Consider the following 18,479-nt stretch of genomic DNA (forward strand, 5'->3'; position numbering starts at 1 on the left):
GTGCGATACACACACATACACACACACACACACACACACACACACACTCACACACACACACACACATACCTTTTCCAACCATACCCAACTATCTATCAGTGGCAATTCAGTGCATCCCGTCCTCTTCACAACCAGGCCTTCGCACAAGCTGTACTCTCCACCTGGAATGCCTCTCCCACTCTCAGCTCACTACCCTTCCATCATCATCTCCAGCACCCTGGCCATACAGTAGATGCCAAGTAACATGTTTTGAAGGAATGACAGGTGTGAAAGGAAGACTGAGGTAGAAAGAGGGGAGGGAGGCTGAGGCTCCGAGGAGAGACCTTCCTCCCAGAGGGCCTGAGCCCTCCCCACTAGGAATGTTGAGCCGAGAAGCCAGGCTCGCCATGGTCACCGGCATGGACTCTTTCCGCTACCCAGGCACTGCCAGGCAGACCATCTCCTGGATGAGAAGGGCAGGGCGCAGTGTCTCCTCCAGAGGGAGGTGGTGCAGTCTCTGGAGCAACAGGTGACATGGGGGGGCGGGGGCAGGGGGGCGGTGGGTGAACCGTACATCCACCCTGTGCCAGGAGCCAAGTTCACCCAGGATGGGGGCTGGCATGAAGGAAGGAAGGGGGCAGGGCACTCCCAGGGAAGACCACAGCCTGCGCAAAGATGTGGCGGAGAAAGACCAGGTTGAGGCCTCACTCTGTGCCTGTCCTCACAGCTGGTGCTGGAGAAGGAGAAGCTGGGTGCTATGCAAGCCCACCTGGCTGGGAAGATGGCCCCAACCAAGGCTCCATCCACGGTGAGCCACCCCAGGCCCAGAGGTGGCCAAGACTGCTGGGGAGCAGGGGAGGGGCCCTGCAGGGGGCAGGGGACCTATCCTTGCACCGAGGCCCTGGGATCTCTGGGCCCCTGTCCCCAGCTCCAAACATGCCCAGACCTAGGAATCTGTCCCTTTCTACCTACAAACCCTCTGACCTTAAGATCCCAAATCATGATCTTGAGTTTGCAAAGCAACAGCAAATCGCCCAACACTGAAGGCAGACTGTGTGCCGCTGGCAAGACCAGCTATATAACTCACAGGGCCCAGTGCAAAATGAAATCACGGGGCTCAGATTTCAAAATGATGACCACAGAGCATTAAACAAAGTGCAGGGCCCCAGGACCTTCAGAGATCACACAGAAGCTGGCCCTGGGTGTCAGGCACTGTTTGTGAGCACTTTGGTGATGTTAACGTTTAATCCCCATGATGCATGGTGAGGTAGGTATTACTATCATCCCCAATTCACAGATGAGGAAAATTGAGGCCAGGGAGGCTTAGGTGACTTTCCCAAGGTCGCAGTTGGGTAGCAGAGGAGCCCAATTCAACCCTAGCTCGTGGCCCTGGCACTCGTGTGCTACACACACTAGTGTCCACACCCGCACTTTAATAAATATGGCTCGTGCTGCTTTGTGGGATTCTACATCAGAGTGGAATTGAGAAGAGGGTGCCCTTACTTTTAAGAACACTTATTTAAAACTAAAGTGGCAAGTTTAAGCCTCTGGGTCACCAGCCTCTCCCTCTTCCCCCAGGCATCATCCGACAAGGGCTCCTGCTGTATCGTAGCCACTGGCACCCCGGGCACCACTGTCCCAGCCTGGCCGGGTCCCCAAGAGGCCCCTGAAGGCCTGTTTGCTGTGCGGAGGCACCTCTGGGGCAGCCATGCAAACAGCACGATCCCAGGTAAGGATGGTACGTGCCCTACGTGGTGCCCTCTGAGCCCCTCATCTCCCTGACTGGTACTGGGCGGGGGACTGCTCTTCCCACCACTGCCACCCAGCCTTGGGAAACTGGCAACTGCTTGTAAAAGCTTCCTCTCTGGATTTCCATGGCCTCCAAGCCCCCACTGTGGTCTCAGATGTCTAGTCCTAGCCCTGTCTCCCCTGGGGATTAGGGCTCACTCACTCTGGGCTTCAGCTACTCCATTTGGTCATCAGAAGGGAGGGAGCTAGCTTAGTAATTCCCAGGGACTCTCCCTCTCCCCACCAAGGAAAAGCAGGGTGACTCGCCCAAGCTCACCAATCCCCTACTACCCGCAAGGTCTGGGCTGTGGGCTTAACAGCGATTAGGACCTTTGAGTGCCATCCTGACTCCGCCATTTAACCAGTTACATCCATTTCGTGTGGAAGTTACTTCACTTCTTTTAAACCTTGGGGAGGATAAGCCCCATTTTGGTGGGAGTGGTGCAAAGGGGAAATGGTATCATTTATGTCAAGTGCTTAGCAAACAGTCACTGTGATCCTGGAAAGCGGTGTTTCATGGTGGGATTTCAGGCATGCAGACTCGACAGCTGGTCAGTCGAGAGCAGAGGGGGCCTGATCCCTCCGTACCTCTGACAGAGTTCTTCCACAACATGGACTACTTCAAGTTCCACAACATGCGGCCCCCTTTCACCTATGCCACCCTCATCCGCTGGGTAAGCAGAGTGCCGGGCTGAGGAGAAGGAAGAGAGGGCAGGGTGGAAGACCTGCCTCTCTCTGAGCACCCCCGGGCGGGATCCTGCCTGAACAAACCCACGCCTCAGATGTGATCCCCCATCTTCCCCCCAGACCTGCCCCCAAACCCACAACTAAACTGCCATCCAAGCCAGTGCAAGCTAAAAGCTGGCCTTCAACACACCCCCTTCCTGATGGCCACATCAACTCCATACCTAACTGCCTCCTGGGCCTATAAATAGCCCCCAAACTAGCCTGAATTCTTCCCCTTGCCCTACACCCGCCCCAGGTATACCCTAACTCCTTCACCAGCCCAGACGTGCCCCAGTCTGCCAACACATTCCCCAATAGCCCCCATCCCTAACCCCTTCCTTGTAACACCCTTCCCCGCTTTCCCCCTTCATTCTCATCCCCCTAATGCCTTCCCAGAGGCTTCATCCCCCCATCCCTAACCCCTTCCTTGTAACACCTGACCCGTCTTGACCCCTTCATTCTCATCCCCCTAATGCCTTCCCAGAGGCTTCATCAGAGCCCGCCCGGACCTTTATCCTAGGCCCACACCTAACCCTACACAATGCCACCCGTTCACCTACCTAGCCCCATCCCAACCCGGAGCCTCACCGCAGCCATGATCACTGACCCTTGACGCAATTCCATTCCTAAATCCAAGCACATCAAATTCCCGGACCCTTAGCCTCACTCCACACCTAATCCCAGCCCTGACCCTTAACGACCACACACGATCAGCCTCATTCTTGACCCTGAAACTAACCACATCCCTGACACATAAAGTAACTACATAACTAGGCCCACCTCTGACTCCTGACCTAATGCCACGTGTCATCCCACCCCTCGCCCCTCGACTCACCCCAGTTCATCCCCAGCCTGACCTTTAACCAGCCACTTCCCTGACCTTTAACTCTGCCTGGTCCTTTACCCCTTCCAAATCCTTAACTGGACCCCACTCTCTGGCCCTTACCCTTCCCAAACCCTGAAACCTCACTCTCACAGAGAACTCCAACTCCACCCCAGAAATTTAACTTAACTCTAGCCCTAACCCTGAAGCTGACCCCACTCCAACCTCAGCCCTGATCCTCTACCTAACCCCATCCCAGCCCTAGCCTCACCCGGTTTCTAACCCTGTCTCTGACCCGTCACCCCACACCATCTCCCTTCCTTCCCCCGTCCCCACAGTTCCACCCAGGTCAGAAGGCCCAAGGTGGGCCAGTGCCCCTCTCAGTCCGAATTTGGGGGAGTGGCTTCCCTTACCCCCACACCCCCTAACCTCCAGGCCATCCTGGAGGCTCCCGAGAAGCAGAGGACACTCAACGAGATCTATCACTGGTTCACACGCATGTTCGCCTTCTTCAGAAACCACCCTGCCACCTGGAAGGTGAGCACCTCCAGAGGTGGCAGTGGCTGGGGGGGGCCTCAAATGCCACTGCGGTGCTGGGTCAAGTTCAGGAACGGGTGGGCCTGGGACTGGGCTTGTAGGCATGTTGAGAAAGGGCAGGAGGTCAATTTTTGGTGGGGACTGCTGGCCTCAGAGGATGACTGCCTGCCTGCTCCCCTCCCCAACATCCCCGGCCCGGCTGGCTGGTCCTCCTTCCACAGAACGCCATCCGCCACAACCTGAGCCTGCACAAGTGCTTCGTGCGCGTGGAGAGCGAGAAGGGGGCCGTGTGGACCGTGGATGAGTTTGAGTTCCGCAAGAAGAGGAGCCAGAGGCCCAGCAGGTGTTCCAACCCCACACCCAGCTCCTGACCTCAAAGCCAAGGAAGGACAGGGGCCAAAACGGGGGAGTAGAAGTGGCTGGAGGCAGGGGTGACCGGCCCTGGACGTGCCTGCAGGGACCAAGAAGTAAGGTGTGCACCATCTTGCTGGCCAGGGACCCTGCTCCCCAGCTGACCGCCCTCCTGGATCACATGCTCTGCACCAAGGCTGCTCAGAGGGACCCCGGCCCCAACCCCACACCCCCGCCCCAGCCCCCTGCGACCGGCTCTCCAGCCAAACTGAGCCTTCACAACCGACCACACACACAGCCTGCCTCAGTCGCTCTCACAGATGACCTCAGGGCTGGAAAGGACACAGAGAGTCGCAATCCTGTCCCCTGGACTCAATACAAACCCCAAAACACGAAGAGCCTGCCTCAGTACACTCACACCACCTCAAATCCAGAGTCACACAAACAGTCACACCCGAGCACAGTCCTGTCAACCCACATGCCCCAAAGCACACACCCGTAGCCAGCTTCCAGGCCCACAGGTGCAGTGTCACACGGGGCAGGCCCAGACACCCGCACAGAAGCAGCCTCGGTACCTTCAGGATCTCAGGTCCCAGAAAGCCACACAGACACATGCTGGTCACACACGGTATCACACAGCTCCCGACACAGATGCTCAGTCACACAGACTCTCTGAACTCACCTGCATGTCTCACGCATGCGCACCCACAAAGCACCCCCAGTGGGCCTCCTGAGTCCCACGCAGACACCCAGGGCCATACACACCGACTCACCAAACGTACCCAGTGTCTCACCTGCCACCCGCCCCCTCCCCCATCCTCAGCCCTGTGCCCTGTGCCCCCATCCATGCCTCAGCTTAGACTGCAGACAGAGCCCCTCATTTATTTGAGATCCAAGGCCCCAACCCCCAGTGCCCTCCACAATAAACTGCAGCCGAGCTCCCATACTCTGGATGATCGCCCCAGATAAGGGTTGGGGTCAGGTGGGCAAGGGTCTGGGGCCAAGGCTACAGCAGGAGGAACTGGACCGCAAGCAGAGGGCATGGCCCGGGCCAGTGCTTGGCCGGTGCCCCCAGCACCCCAAATCCCTGCCTGAGGCCCGGGGGAGACCTCTGCTGGGGGCTGCTCAGGCCTCACGGACCCGGCCCAGGAGGCCAGCGTTCTCCTGGCGAAGGGCTCGGTAGTCCTCACGGATCTTCTCCAGGTTGCTGAGGGTCTTCTTGCCCATCTCCGTCTCAATCTAAGGCAATGCGAACCGCAGCCCTTCAGCGTGCAGGGCCGCTTTCCCAGCTCCTGCTCACCACCGCCACCCCACCACAGCCCCCCAGGGCCCCTCCCATGCTCCTCCCACCCCCTCCAATAACAGCCTGCTCTGTCCCACCGCCAGGCCTCTGCACGTGTCATCCGTCCACCTAAAGCATCCTTTGCTATGTGGCAGGATTGCCCACCACATACTCAAGCTGAAGCCTCTGCCAACGGCCCTGGGAGGCAGGCGTGAGGACCCTCAGGGGGAAGGAGGGGGTCAGAGCAGGCCACTGGGCTGTGCCAGGTCACACACACAGCGCCTAAGGGGCAGGGCTGAGACTCCAGCCACAGGCTGTGTCTGGTTCCACAGCCTCTCTTGGCATAAACTGAGGAGCTGTCCCCGGGCCTGCCTTGGTTAGCCCTCCCAGCCCCAGGCCTCACCTGCTCCTCAAGGTCTCGAACCTCCCGCATGATTGTGCCTGTGTCCTCGATGGTCTGGATGAGCTGGCTGCAGTTCTGGGGACAGCAGGAGTAGAAGGCTTGCACCCCAACTTGGCCCCACCCCAGCCAGCCCCCAGGCATGCTTCTCCCCTCACCTCATGCAAGGCAGCTAGATACTTGTAGGCCTTCCGAACAGCATCGTCCTTTTTGGCATCCTGACCAGACAGAGGAGACCCTGAAGGTGTCGGTGGGCTGTTCCCGCCTCACCCCACCCCTACCCCACCTCCACCTCCAGGCCACCACAAGGCCACCCTCTCCCACTCCCTGACTTCATCTTCCCCAGGGCAAAGCTAGGCCCGAGCATCTGTGTACCTACGAGGCTCACACAGGGCCCAGGCCCACCCCACCCCCGCACCCAGCCCGGCCTGCCCCACACCTTGAACACAAGCTCATCGGTCACCGCAAACGTCCGGTCCAGCTTCCCAGACAGGGAGTTGATTTCCTTCTGAAGCTCCTTCGTGTCAGACAAGATCTGGCAGAGACCAGGGTAGCCGTGAGCCCGTCTGGGTATGGCCAGGTAGCTCTGACTTTCAGAGGGTGTGGGGTCCCCGTGTAGCCCTGCAACACACATCCGCCCCTTGGGCATATCTACCCATATGACCCACCCTCCCCAGCCACGATGGCATACCTTAGTGATCTCTTCCTTCTGCTTCCGGATGTTGCCCACAATCTCCAGGATGCGCTGGGTATAGGCCAGCCGAGACACGTCTCTGGGCAGGGTCTCGAGCTCTGACACCTAGGCAGAGACAGCAGGTGCTCCCTTAGCACCCACACCTCCCCGGCTCTGAGCAGCCCAGGGCCCCCACACGGGCCTTACCAGCTGCTTATAGACGTCCTCCTTCCTACGGGCCTCTTCAGCAGCTGCCCGAACACTCTGGTGCAGCTCCTGGATCTCTGCCAGCCGTCGAGAAGATTCCAGCTGCCAGGACCCCACGGATAGAGGGCAGTGAGGCAGAGCGCAGGACTAGCCCCCTAGGGAGGGACCGAGCCCGCCCCACCCACGGCCCCGGACCCCACCCCTACCTCTCTGCAGTCCTGGAGCTTTCGGAGGTGGCGGTACTCAGCAAGGAGCGGAACACGGTGCTTTTCCCACTGACCTGCCAAGTGGATGACCCGCTGGGCACTGCTCTCGACCACGAGCTGGGGGTGGTGGCAGGGGGGCTACATGTCACACGGGCTGGGCCCATCCAACTCCGAGCCTCCCAGCCCAGCCTCAGCGCCAGCCCCACCTGCAGCTTGGCGAGGTTGGCAGCCCCGTCGGGCAGCAGCTCCACCGCCCGGCTCTTCAGGCGCAGGGCCTGCCCATGCTCCGCTGTGCTGAGCTTGCTCTGCCGACATTCGGTCTCCACCTGGCACCCAGGACCCCACTCCCAGTCAGTGGGGGAGGCCCACGCACACCACAACCTCCCAGCCGTCGCTGAGCCTGGAGAGCCCTGGCCTAGCCCAAGCCCCTCAGATGACAACACATCCTTCTAGGGGCCCTAGGGGCCCCTCGGACCCCTCCTGATAGCAACAGAGACCTATAAGCAGTGACAGGCACCCACAGGCCCCTCTGACCCCTCCACCTCCACACTGACTCCCCAGGACCCCTGATGAGCCCCACAAGCCCCTACAGAGGCCCACGGACACTTACACCCCTCCCAGTTCTCAGAGACACCAAGGCACCTCTAACCCCTGCAGGTCCAACACCACACCCCCACCCCTAACCCTACATCGCCCTCTCACTCCCACTGATTCTCCTGAACCCTCGAGAGGCCCACAGGTCCCCAGTGTCTCCCACACCCACCTGCACAAGGCTGATTCCCAGGGTCTTCATGTTGGCCTCAACCTCTTCAATGTTGCGATTCACTCCCTCCAGCTGCTCCCGAAGAGACTCCAGCTCCTGCTCCTGAGCTGCCCACGTGTCCTGGGAGGCACAGGCCGTCGGGGTGGGGGTGTCAGGCCCAGTAGACAGCCAAGGGCCCAGGACACCTCCCCCGCCCCACCATTGCTCTGCTCACCTGTTCAGGCCGCCGGGAGGTGGCCGGCACATCTGACACCTGGGCTGCCTGGGCCTCGGGCTCCTGGGGAGCGAGAAAGGAGCATCCTGGCTGTCGGCGAAAGCCCTGCCCCTCACAGCCCAGCCTCAACACCCCCCAAAAGCACTGTCCCAGCACCATACCCAGGTACAGTACCACTGTACCACTGACGGCTGTCAGAATGTGTGTGAGGATCAATGCGCTCTCTGTGACCTTAGACTGGAGTGTTTGCTCATAAGGAAACCTCCCTGACCCTGACACAGCTCCTGCCCATCTGCCCATGAGAAGGATGAGGGCCCCTGTGGATGACCATCCAAGGAGAGAAGATATGTCCAGAGGAAACTGCCCAGGAAAAGCTGGGGTTTGCACAAAGAGCAGCCCTACATGCTTACACAGTTCCCACCCCTCTACCCTTTCTCCACGGAAGTTCCCAAGAAGCCAGGGGACCGTTCTGGGTGCCCACCCCCCGTGGGGAGAGGGCAGGCCCGGTGGAAACACGGGCCCCTGTATGGATAAAATGTGGTGTGTGTACATAAAGCAATACCGCCTTGGCCCCAGCAGCATGCCCCAGGCCCACTCAGGCCCACCCACCAGATGGAAGGTGAACTTCTCTGAATGTGTGAAGCGGGAGCCCTTGGGAGCACCAGTCCTGGCGCCAGCACCCCAGGCCTGCAGCAGCTCTCCCAGGTCTCGGACTTGTTGGGGGGGCCCTGGCCGGCCCCAGGTCTGGCGCAGATGCTCGGCCAGGTGCTTCTGTAGCCGCTGCCGCTGAGCCCGAGTATCCTCCTAGAAACAGTGGAAGAGTGTGGAGGCCTGCTGGGTACCCAAGGCCCTGCCTCCACCAGGGAGCCGCTTGACAAGGTGCTACCCCCAAGTCACACCAGCCATCCAGCCTCTCCCACAAGGGGGCCCGGACCCACTCTCCTGGTCCCCAGGCCTGGGAGCTCCCTGACGACAGGGCCTCCTCTTCTTCAGCCCTGCTTCTCTCTACCCACTGGCTCCCTGCACTGGAGGAGGCTGTGGGAAGGGAGAGAAGTAAGCCTGCAGCCCCCAAATTAGAGACCGACACTCAAAAGATATGTGGGGACAGAGCGGAAACCGAGTCAGAGGTGCTGGGCAAAGAAGGGGGCAGAGGCAGAGTGGAACTGAGAGAGAGAGAGAGAGAGACATGAGAACAGAGGCAGTTTTGAGACAACTGGAGAAATCTGATTATGAACTCAGTGTTGGATGGTATTAAGAGGTCACTGTTACCAATGCAGGGGACACGGGTTTGAGCCCTGGTCCAGGAAGATCCCACATGCCGCGGAGCAACTAAGCCCACGCACCACAACTACTGAGCCTGTGCTCTAGAGCCCGCGAGCCACAACTACTGAGCCCGCGTGCCACAACTACTGAAGCCTGCGTGCCTAGAGCCCGTGCTCCGCAACAAGAGAAGCCACCACAATGAGAAGCCTGCGCACAGCAACGAAGAGTAGCACCCGCTCACCACAACTAGAGAAAGCCCGCACGCAGCAACGAAGACCCAACGCAGCCAAAAATAAATAAATAAATAAATTTAGGGGAAAAAAAAGATGTAATAGGTTCTGGTTCAAAAGATAAAATGCATATACAAAGCTTTAAAAAAAAACAAAAGAAAAAGAGGTCACTGTTAATTCTGTTAGGTGTGAAAATGGCCCAGGGGTTGTGCTAAAAAGTGAATGCCCTTATGAGTTAAGAGATGTCTGCGTAAGTATTTAGAGTTAAAATGATATGATGTCCGGGACTTGCTTTAAAATATTACAGAAAAAAAAGTTAGAGAAGGGATGAGGAAAGATTGGCAAAATGCTTATATCTTTTTTTTTTTTCTTTTTTTGGTTGCACCTCGCGGCTTGCGGGATCTTAGTTCCCCGACCAGGGATTGAACCTGGACCCTCAGCAGCGAAAGCGCTGAGTCCTAACCACTGGACCGCCACGAAATTCCCACAAAAGGCTTATAATTGAAGGTGGATGGCAGGGACATAGAGTTTATGAGACTATTCTCTCTACTTCTGTGTTTGAAATGCCTGTAGGTTTAAAAAAGAGAGAAAAAGATAAAGACAGAACAAATGGCAGTGGAGGAGGTGGAAGGAGACAGTTCCAGAGGTGGACAAAGTGGGGAGGGGATGGGGACAGATGCTGAGGTGGACAGAGGGGAGATGGAGGCGGATACAGAGGTAGACAGATGCAGAGACACAGAAACAAGGAGACAGCGGTGGGGAGAGAGAAAGAGGGGGCAGCAAAACCACAGAACGAGAAAGCCAGTGATGAGAAGAGACGGTGCAGAGATCTGGAAGCCACACATCGCTGATGACGGCAGAGACAGAGAAAGAGGGAGCGAACCAGGGGCAGGAAGAAGGTAGTAGAAACAGGGAGGAAGGGAGCAAACCCTGACAGCTCTGGCTGCCTGTGCACGTCCTTCGGTGGAACATCGCCCTCAGAAGAGAGCAGTATCACCACCCGTGTCTCACAGCAGGAAGCCGACGCTCTGAGGGGCCATACTGACTTGTGTGAGGGCCACAGTCTTTCTGACTCCAATGTTCTTTCAGGCAGGGAGCCAGGTAGTTGCACACAGAGAGGAGACGATGGAAGAGAGGGACAAAGTGGGGAAAGGAGAGGGGCAGAGGACTAACGGGAGATGAAATGGGAGCCACAGTGAGCAGGGACCTCGTCAGCAGGGACCAAGCACTGGGCAGTACCTGGACGGGGAGGCGGGATGCCCGGTGGACCCAGTCCTCATCCCTGGGGCGGTCCCGGCCCGTGTGCTGGCAGAGTTGGATGGCGTGGCGTTCAAGGAGCGAGGCCACCCTCGCAGCAGGCTGGGGCACCTGGGCGGGGGCTGGTAGCAGCAGGGGACTCGCCTGGAACTCCCGGGACTCTGGAGGCAGCAACAGAGTCAGCCAGCCCTCCTGCCTCACCATGCAGTTAGGCCCACCTCTACCCCTCCCCCCAGCCCCTCTCCACAGCCTCAGCCTCACCTCCTCTGGAGAGCAAATCAGGCATGAAGAGCCTGCTGGCATGGAAAGGCTTCTGGTGGGCCGAGCCCTGGTGAGAGAGCAGAATCAGACCTGTAGGATGAATCGTGACGGGGGCACCCGTGGGAGGGGGCCAAAACCCTGAGCACCCAAATAGGGACAAGGCAGGCAAGGCAGCAACAAGCAATATTGACATGAGTTGAGGGGTCCCACCTGGAGGTGCTGCAGCTTAGGAGTGCGAAGGAGGGGTGGGACCCAGGGCAGGGCTAGCTGGTCCCGGATTTGGCTCCCAATGGCCCGGAGGAGGATAGCTGAGTCACCTAGGGAAGTGGGGAGGGAGTGTCAATCAGGTGACAGTGCCACAACTCCAAAAATGCATACCCTGGGAAAGCAGCCTGACTGCCCGCCCAGAGATACATATCTATGTAGCTATCATTCTCACACTCAGTCATTCAACAAACACTTATTAAGCACCTACTCTGTACCAGTCACCATTCTAGACCCTTGGGCTACTTCATGAACAAACTGATAAATATCCTCCTGCCCTCCCACGGAGGCAGGTAGAGGAGCGCATGACCAAGGTCGTAAGTACAATACAGAAGACTGTCAGGTGGTCACCAGGAAAGGGATATAAGGACCGTTGAGAGGAAGATATAATTTTAAACAAGGCAATCCAAGGAAGGCCTCCCTGAGGTGACATGTGAACAGGAACCTCCAAGAGGTAAGGGAGTGAACCATGAGGCTATCTGGGTGAGTAAGCCAGCAGATGCAAAGGCCCTGAGGCCGGAGTGGCCTGGTGTGGTTAGAGTGGAGTGGGCGAGGCGGGGGCAAGGCAGGAGGTGAGGCAGAGAGGCCCTTTCCAGCACCAACTCCCCACCTGGGTCAGCCCAAGCCCCAGTTCCCTTCCCTCTGCCTTGCATCCCCTCTCTCAGCCCCAGTCCTCCCACCTAGCTCTCCTGAAGACATATACCCCACCCCCATCAGTCAACCTTTTCACCACTTCCACCTCTCTCAGCCCCCACAACACCCTCTCCCTCACCCCCACCACGCCCCAGGCACCCCACACCTGCAGGCTGGTCTGCATCCTCAGAGGCATCAGTGGGCAGACGTTCAGCCAAGAAGAGAAGCAGGTCCCGGAGATCAGGCTCACTGGGGTAGAGGAAGTTCTGATAGCCGAGTTCCAAGGGATATCCCAGGTCCTGGGGGTGGGGAAGGGTGGCCGCTATCAGTCGGGCAGGCAGGATCCTCCTGTTCCCGGGAGCCCAGGGCTGAGACCACAAACGCTCCCACTCTCTCACCAAACACCACCCTCTGAACTTCCCCTTGGCTCACCAAGGCCTTCAGAGCTTTAAAAATTAAAGCTCTGGGGACTTCCCTGGTTGTCCAGTGGGTGTGACTCCACGCTCCCAGTGCAAGGGGCCCAGGTTCGATCCCTGGTCGGGGAACTAGTTGTGGCATGCGTGCCACAACTGAGAGTCCGCATGCCTCAGCGAAGGTCTTACGTGCCGCAACTAAGACCCAGCGCAACCAAAATAAATAAATAAATAAATATTTTTTAAAAAAATAAAATTAAAGCTCTGGGCTTTCTAAATATGACTCAAAATCCAGAGGCCATGAAAGAGAAGATGGGTATTTCTGAATACATGAAAAATTTTTTAAAGAAAAATTACAGTGATCAAAGTCAAAAGCATAATGACAAGCTGGGAAAAAATATTTGGAGTTCATATCATAGATAAAGAGTGAATCTTTTTCACTAGTATATAAAAAGTGCCTAAAACTACACAAGCAAAAAGACCAACAGTGCAACAGTAATAGAGGCAAAAGATAGGAGCAGACAATTCCCAGAAATAGAATGAAAAACGGCCCTTAAACATATGCAAATATGTCCAACCTTGCTTACAAGAGAGACTTGAATTGAAAGCACACGGAGAGACCCCACACTAGCATTACCGATCCGGGACAACCTGACGTTACGTCCTCCTGAGGTCCACTCGGGCAGGGAGATACTATCACTTGCACAGAGTTCCTGCCCCAGACCTGAATCTAGTCATGAGCAAACGATCAGACCAATTCAGATTGTGGGGCATTCCAGGAAACAACCAGCCTGCAATCTTCAAAAACATTGCAAAAAAAAAAGAAACAAAAACTAAGGAGGACTGTTGGATACAGAAGATTAGAAATGTAACAGTGATGTGAAATGTATGATCCTAGATTGGACTCTGTAGTTGGAAACAAAAAGAGCTATAAAAGATATTTTTGTAACTACCCAGGAAATTTGACCATTCACTAAATATGAGATACTATTACTCTATCAATATTCAAGTCATGAGTGGGATCATGATACTGTGGTTATACTGGCGAACACCCTTTTACTTCGGAGAGGTGCACTGAAAGTTTTAGGTAGGAAGTGTCATGATGTCTGCTGCTTTCAAGAGGTTCAGAAAAAAATGTGTGTGTGTGTGTGTGTGTGTGTGTGTGTGTGTGTGTGTGTACCCAGATAGAGAGAAAAGAATGGAGGAAAATCTTAACAACACAGAAAGCTAGGAGAGGTGTTATTTTTCTGTTTTCATTTTTCCTTAAATTTGAAAGTTTTTCAAAGTACAAAGCTAGGAGGAAAACTACACAGAGATACTATTCCTTACCTATTGAATGGGCAAAACTCTGACAATACATTCAGTGGGTGAGGCTGTGGGGAAACAGGCACCCTCTCATACACTGCTGTTGGGAAGGCAGAAATTAAACAGTCCCAGTGAAGGCAACTGGGAAAAATCTAACAAAATGGCGTATGCGTTTACCCTTCCACCTAGCAATCCTACTTCTAGGAGTTTACCCTGAAGACAGGCCTCCAACAATTCAAGAATATATATGCATGAGATTATTCATTACAGCATTATTTGCAAAATATTGGGAACTCCCTAAATGTCCAAGCATAGGAGAGGGGTTGAATAAACTACAGTGCATACATACAATGAACTACTCTGCAGCTGCAAAAAGGAAAAAAAAAATGATTGCCTGATATGAAATGATTTCCGGGATATGTGGCAAGGGGAAAAAATAAGGTAAGAAACTAGGTATATGCTCTCTTTTGTGTAAGAAAGGGGGGAAATAATAATATATATTTATATTTGCTTGTATCTTCATTTTTTTAAAACTGGAAAGATACACAAGAAACTAATCAAAGTAATCCCCATACAGCAGACGGGTAAGGGTAATGAGGTGAACGGTTTGGAGTGCCAGTGGGACTTCTCAAGGTATTGTGTTACTTCTGTCACACCTTGGAGATTTCTTTGACTCTTTCAGTAGTTAACCATCTTTTACCTAGTTAACAATTCTTTATATTGAAATTTCCCTATTCAAATTACTGCTGGGGTTTGTGTCTCTGGACTGGACCCTGACTGATAAAAATGACCCACACCAAATAGTAAATAATGTTTTTAAAAGAGACTATGGGCTTTGGAGTCAAAAAGATTGGGGTTGAAATCCAGCCTGTGCTACTTAACTGGCTATAAGGCCTTGGACCGGTTATTCAACCACCAAGAAGCTCAGTTTCTAGCTGTAAAATGGGGCTGACAGTACTTTCCCAATGTGGATGCTTTAAGGGATAAAAGGGCCCATCAAGGTTCTGGGCCAGAGCTGCATGGATTCTGAAAGCATACTTCGTGGATGCAAATCCAAGCTTTGCTTCTTACCAACTGGGTAACCACAGGGAAATCACTTAACCTCTCTGAGCTTCACTTTTCTCACCTGAGAAAAGGGATACCAACAGTGCCTACTTCAGAAAGTTGTCAAGAGAATTCAGTGAGTTAACACCAGGTTACCACAATGCCCAGGACAGAGCACACACTCAAAAAAACATCATTATTATACACACATATGTGTATTTTGTCACAACGTAAGATATATTTATTTCAGAGGATCACAGTCAAAACAGTGTGAAAACCACTGTCTTTCAAGCTACTTTACTTTGGGTTTTTTCCGACACCTGTAATCAAAGGGCTGTGACTGATACAGAAACTCACTCCAGGAGTGGGGTGTGTGAAATGACAGACACCAAAGTACGGAGGTGGCTGAGTCGCAAAAAGTGGTGCCAGGAGTAGGGCACATGAAGAGGCAGACACCAGAAGGCGGCAGTGCTGAGCCAAGGTGGGCTACATGAACAGCACCCAGCTGGGTTAAGAGAGACCTTTTCTACCTGCTCAGGGCAAACCGAGGCTCTGGGGCCAGACAATCACGTGAACCTCTCAATCACTGAAAAAGCCATACTCACGCTAAAGTTAGTGTGAGGAAAAGTAGGTCACCACCAAATCCAGTGGGAAACAGCACTGAGAGAAGGAAGAGAAAACTGGGGGAAGCCTGATTCCCAGCCCCTCCTCAACACGTCCCACTGTACACCCTCCTAGCCAAACAGGACACAAGTTCCCCCTTATAAAGTGCCATCCTCGAGAAGACAGCCCCAGGCCAGGGGACAGACTGCCTGCCTCGAGGGCCACCAAGAGCCCCAGACAGAAGAACCTGAGAACTCCCGAGAGCTAGGTGAACCAGACAGCCAAGGGAAGGGTAGAGCTCTGAGGCCTATTTCTAAGAGACAGAAACTGCACAAGCAAGGAACAAATTCAAGAAACCTGACCACCCAGTCCCTTGGGGCTAAGTGGAAGGTTTCGCTGTAGTTAACTCTATTGTCCCTCTACCACCATATACTGGGTATGCTGGGCATGTTGACATTCATTACGTAGCCACAAGTTGCTGGAACACAAGCAGCCAGATCAAGCCTATCCAATAATAGTAATACCACTTGCACAAAGCTTACTATATCCAGCTTTTCACGTATGAACTCATTTTTAATCCTCATAGCAACCCTATGTGGTAGGTACAATTCTTACCCATTTTACACATGAGAAAACTTAAGCCCAAAGAGGTTAAGAGACTAGCCTAAAATCCCAGAACTAATGAGCCAGGAGAAATGACATTTACTTGGAGCCCTTGGATATAGTAACTGGACACAAGTCTGTACTGGGGAGGCATGAGTGCTTCACCAGAAGGCACTTTATTTACAATAGAGACAGTATGTAAAATTATTCTCACGAGAAGCAAGCTGCAACAGGGCAGAGAAAAGTTTTAGTGCAGACACTGTTTTAGTTAAGCAGCATGTCTTCCTTTGGGTAACCCTCCCTCCCCCAACTCCAAGGGATCCTGAAGGAGCAGCCAATCACAGTGCCCTATAGGGATGACCATGTGATCCAAGCTGGCCCAACCAGAGAACGTGGTGGTTAATTTCAGCCTGAGCATGTGAATCAAAACAGGGCCTTTTCAGGAACTGGTAAATGGATACTATAGGGGGAAAAGTTCTTGGTGCTAAGCTCAAAATATGGAAGCCAGGGGCAACTCAGGCACAAACTGGATCAACTCATTTAATCCTCAGGACAACCCTACTTTTATCATCTCGATTTCACACATAAGGAAACTGATGCCCACAGGGACATCAGTTAGCAAGGTCACACAGTTAGCAAGTGCTGTAGCCAGGGTCTGAACTACTCAGGCAGTTTGACCACAGAGCTGGCAGCCTTAACCACTAATGAACGCTAAGCCACAACGGGAGGTGGCAGAGAGGAAAGTCAGGAGTCTCAAAGGAACTTGGTGACTTTGTGAAGGAGGAAGGAAGAGGCTGTGTGTATTGGGAGGAAGACACTCACCATACAGGCCTGAGCCAGGCTCATAGCCAGACGGAACCGGGCAGACATAGCAAGAGGCAGCAGGGGGCTAAGGCCAGAGCCCACAGCAGGGTTGATCACACGCAGGCAACGGACCACAGCTTCTACAACCAGCTCAGTGGTGAAGGCTCGCAGGGTCTGCACATCTGGAGGAACTGCCCTGAAGAAGAAGGAGGCAGGCTCGATGGGGGGTGGGGGGAAGCAGTCAGGAAACAGGGATGAGGCTGGGCCGTGCTGCCTTCTGGAAGCCCTAGTACTGGGATGGGGTGGGGAGGGTGGCCACAGTTCAGACAGGTCCTGGGTGTTGCTGGCTGACTTCCATTTGGAAAACTAAGAATGGGGGGAGTCCTCAAGTCCTAAGATCTTGGTGTAGAATGGTGGATGGAAGGGATCCGAGTTCAAAAAATATCAAATTTCCCTATGCCTAAAAGCCTCAAATTTCTGGGGTCTGGGAAGGCCTAGGAGCCCAGGTGGAATAGTCTCTGGGTTTCTGCATCCCCAGATATCATGTTTGCTGCATGTCAGAGGCCCCTAGATACTGACCTGCTAGGATTTTGAGACTAGATGTTGGGAGGCTGGAGTTTTCAGGACTTCCAAATGTCAGAGTCCCTGGGTATCAGGACCACCCAGTCTCAAGCAATCCAGAAATCAAGCTCCCTAGATGTTGTCATCTTGGGTTTTTTGGACCCTCGAATGCAGGAGTCCTTGTGCGTCGGGGTCACCAAGCATTAAGGCCACCAGATTTTAGAGTCCTGGGGTTTTAAAAGGCTCAGGTATTGGGAAACCAGGTTTGAAGGTTCCCAAGTATCCAGTCCCAGGGGATTTTGGAGTCCCTAAGTGCCAGGATCCCAGAGTTTTAAGTTCCCTGGTTCACAGGATAAAGGTGGCTTAGAATCTCCAGATGTCAGAGTCCCAGGGTATTGATGTCAAGATCCACAGATTTCAGGATCCCGGGTCTTGAGGTTCCAAGGTTTTAAGGTCTCGAGGTGTCTAGATCCTGGAGTTTGGGGTTTACCAAGTGTAGAGGTCAAAGGGTTTGGGAGCCCCCCTGTGTGTGTGTGCGTGCGTGTGTGTGTGTAAGGAGGAGGGAGGGTCTTAGGGTCCTGGAAGTTGCAGCCCTAGATGTCAAGGTCCGGAGTTTTGGAGTCCCGGATGTGGGCATTCCGGGGTGGGCGGGGGCTGTGTCCTTACGTGCCGGCCTGTCGCAGGGAATGGATGAGGATTCGGTCCGCCTCCTCCATGGTAGAGCCGTGTTGGAGTCCGAGGTTGGATCCAGGGCCGGGTCGGAGCAAGAGAAGCGCAGCTGTGGAAAGCCCGCTCCCTGCTCGCGGTCCAAGGAGTGTCACGGGCTGCGCGAGGAGAGCCGGGAAGTGTAGTTCCGAGACCTAGTTCGGCGCAAGCCGGATGCCTGTCATGCTGGTGTGAATGAGCGCGCGCAGGCTTGAGCGTGCAATGGCTGCTGGGAGTTGTAGGTTTGGTTTTGTTTGTTTTCTCTTTCCTGCAGCCCAGTGCGCTCTTCCAAGTGAGCAAAGGATTATACTGCACGCGCAAGTGTGTGTGTGTGTGTGTGTGTATGTCAGGAAGGAAGGGGGAAGGATCGGGACGGAGAGAGGCTTCTATACTCATTCATTTAAGGCAGCATTCATATTCTAGATTGTAAAAGTGTACAAGTTAAGGCAGGGGCTTTCCCACAAAGCAGCTAGGTTTGAGTCTCAGCTCTGCAACTTGCTAAATGTGCAACCGTGGGCAGGTTACATAGCTTTCCTGTGTCTTAGTTTCCTCATCTGTAAAATGGAACTGTTAATGTACCTGCT

At 54.3% G+C, this 18,479-nt stretch overlaps 2 protein-coding genes across 11 annotated transcripts in view; one reads left to right on the plus strand and one right to left on the minus strand.

Moving 5' to 3' along the window:
• The window catches only part of FOXP3 (forkhead box P3), a 19,120-nt gene extending 14,882 nt beyond the window's left edge, over nt 1-4,238 (plus strand). For 6 of the 10 annotated variants that reach the window (XM_055081673.1, XM_055081674.1, XM_055081676.1 and 3 more), the window contains 6 exons: nt 421-508; nt 707-787; nt 1,558-1,708; nt 2,299-2,441; nt 3,752-3,853; nt 4,075-4,238. In XM_055081673.1, the coding sequence (XP_054937648.1) occupies nt 421-508; nt 707-787; nt 1,558-1,708; nt 2,299-2,441; nt 3,752-3,853; nt 4,075-4,224 (715 nt within the window). In that variant the 3' untranslated portion in view covers nt 4,225-4,238. Of the gene's footprint in view, nt 1-420; nt 509-706; nt 788-1,557; nt 1,718-2,298; nt 2,442-3,751; nt 3,854-4,074 lie in introns of all 10 variants that reach the window. The other 4 variants (XM_028482394.2, XM_028482401.2, XM_028482403.2 and 1 more) reach the window with 2 other exon arrangements.
• A 138-nt stretch (nt 4,239-4,376) lies between these two features.
• On the minus strand, nt 4,377-18,045 carry CCDC22 (coiled-coil domain containing 22). Its single transcript, XM_007113264.4, has 17 exons — nt 17,857-18,045; nt 16,648-16,825; nt 12,024-12,156; nt 11,171-11,277; nt 10,961-11,027; nt 10,682-10,860; nt 8,559-8,753; nt 7,950-8,012; nt 7,736-7,855; nt 7,179-7,298; nt 6,973-7,089; nt 6,767-6,868; nt 6,578-6,685; nt 6,326-6,421; nt 6,045-6,104; nt 5,890-5,964; nt 4,377-5,443 (listed from the first exon to the last, which is right to left on the minus strand). Exons 1-17 carry the CDS (start codon nt 17,904-17,906, stop codon nt 5,330-5,332), a joined length of 1,884 nt encoding a protein of 627 aa, XP_007113326.1. The 5' UTR covers nt 17,907-18,045; the 3' UTR covers nt 4,377-5,329.
• Nucleotides 18,046-18,479: the final 434 nt, after the last annotated feature.

The sequence above is a fragment of the Physeter macrocephalus genome, chromosome 21 (assembly GCF_002837175.3).
Source record: "Physeter macrocephalus isolate SW-GA chromosome 21, ASM283717v5, whole genome shotgun sequence".
In the NCBI taxonomy this organism is placed as follows: Eukaryota; Metazoa; Chordata; class Mammalia; order Artiodactyla; family Physeteridae; genus Physeter; species Physeter macrocephalus.

Coding starts and splice junctions, on each gene's coding strand:
- CCDC22 (XM_007113264.4), bottom strand. CDS start 17,906: ATGGAGGAGGCGGACCGAATCCTCATCCATTCCCTGCGACAGGCCGGC. Junction 16,826..17,856: donor TCCCTGCGACAGGCCGGCAC/GTAAGGACACAG, acceptor CTTCTTCTTCAG/GGCAGTTCCTCCAGATGTGC. Junction 11,278..12,023: donor GGATGCAGACCAGCCTGCAG/GTGTGGGGTGCC, acceptor CCACTTCCCTAG/GTGACTCAGCTATCCTCCTC.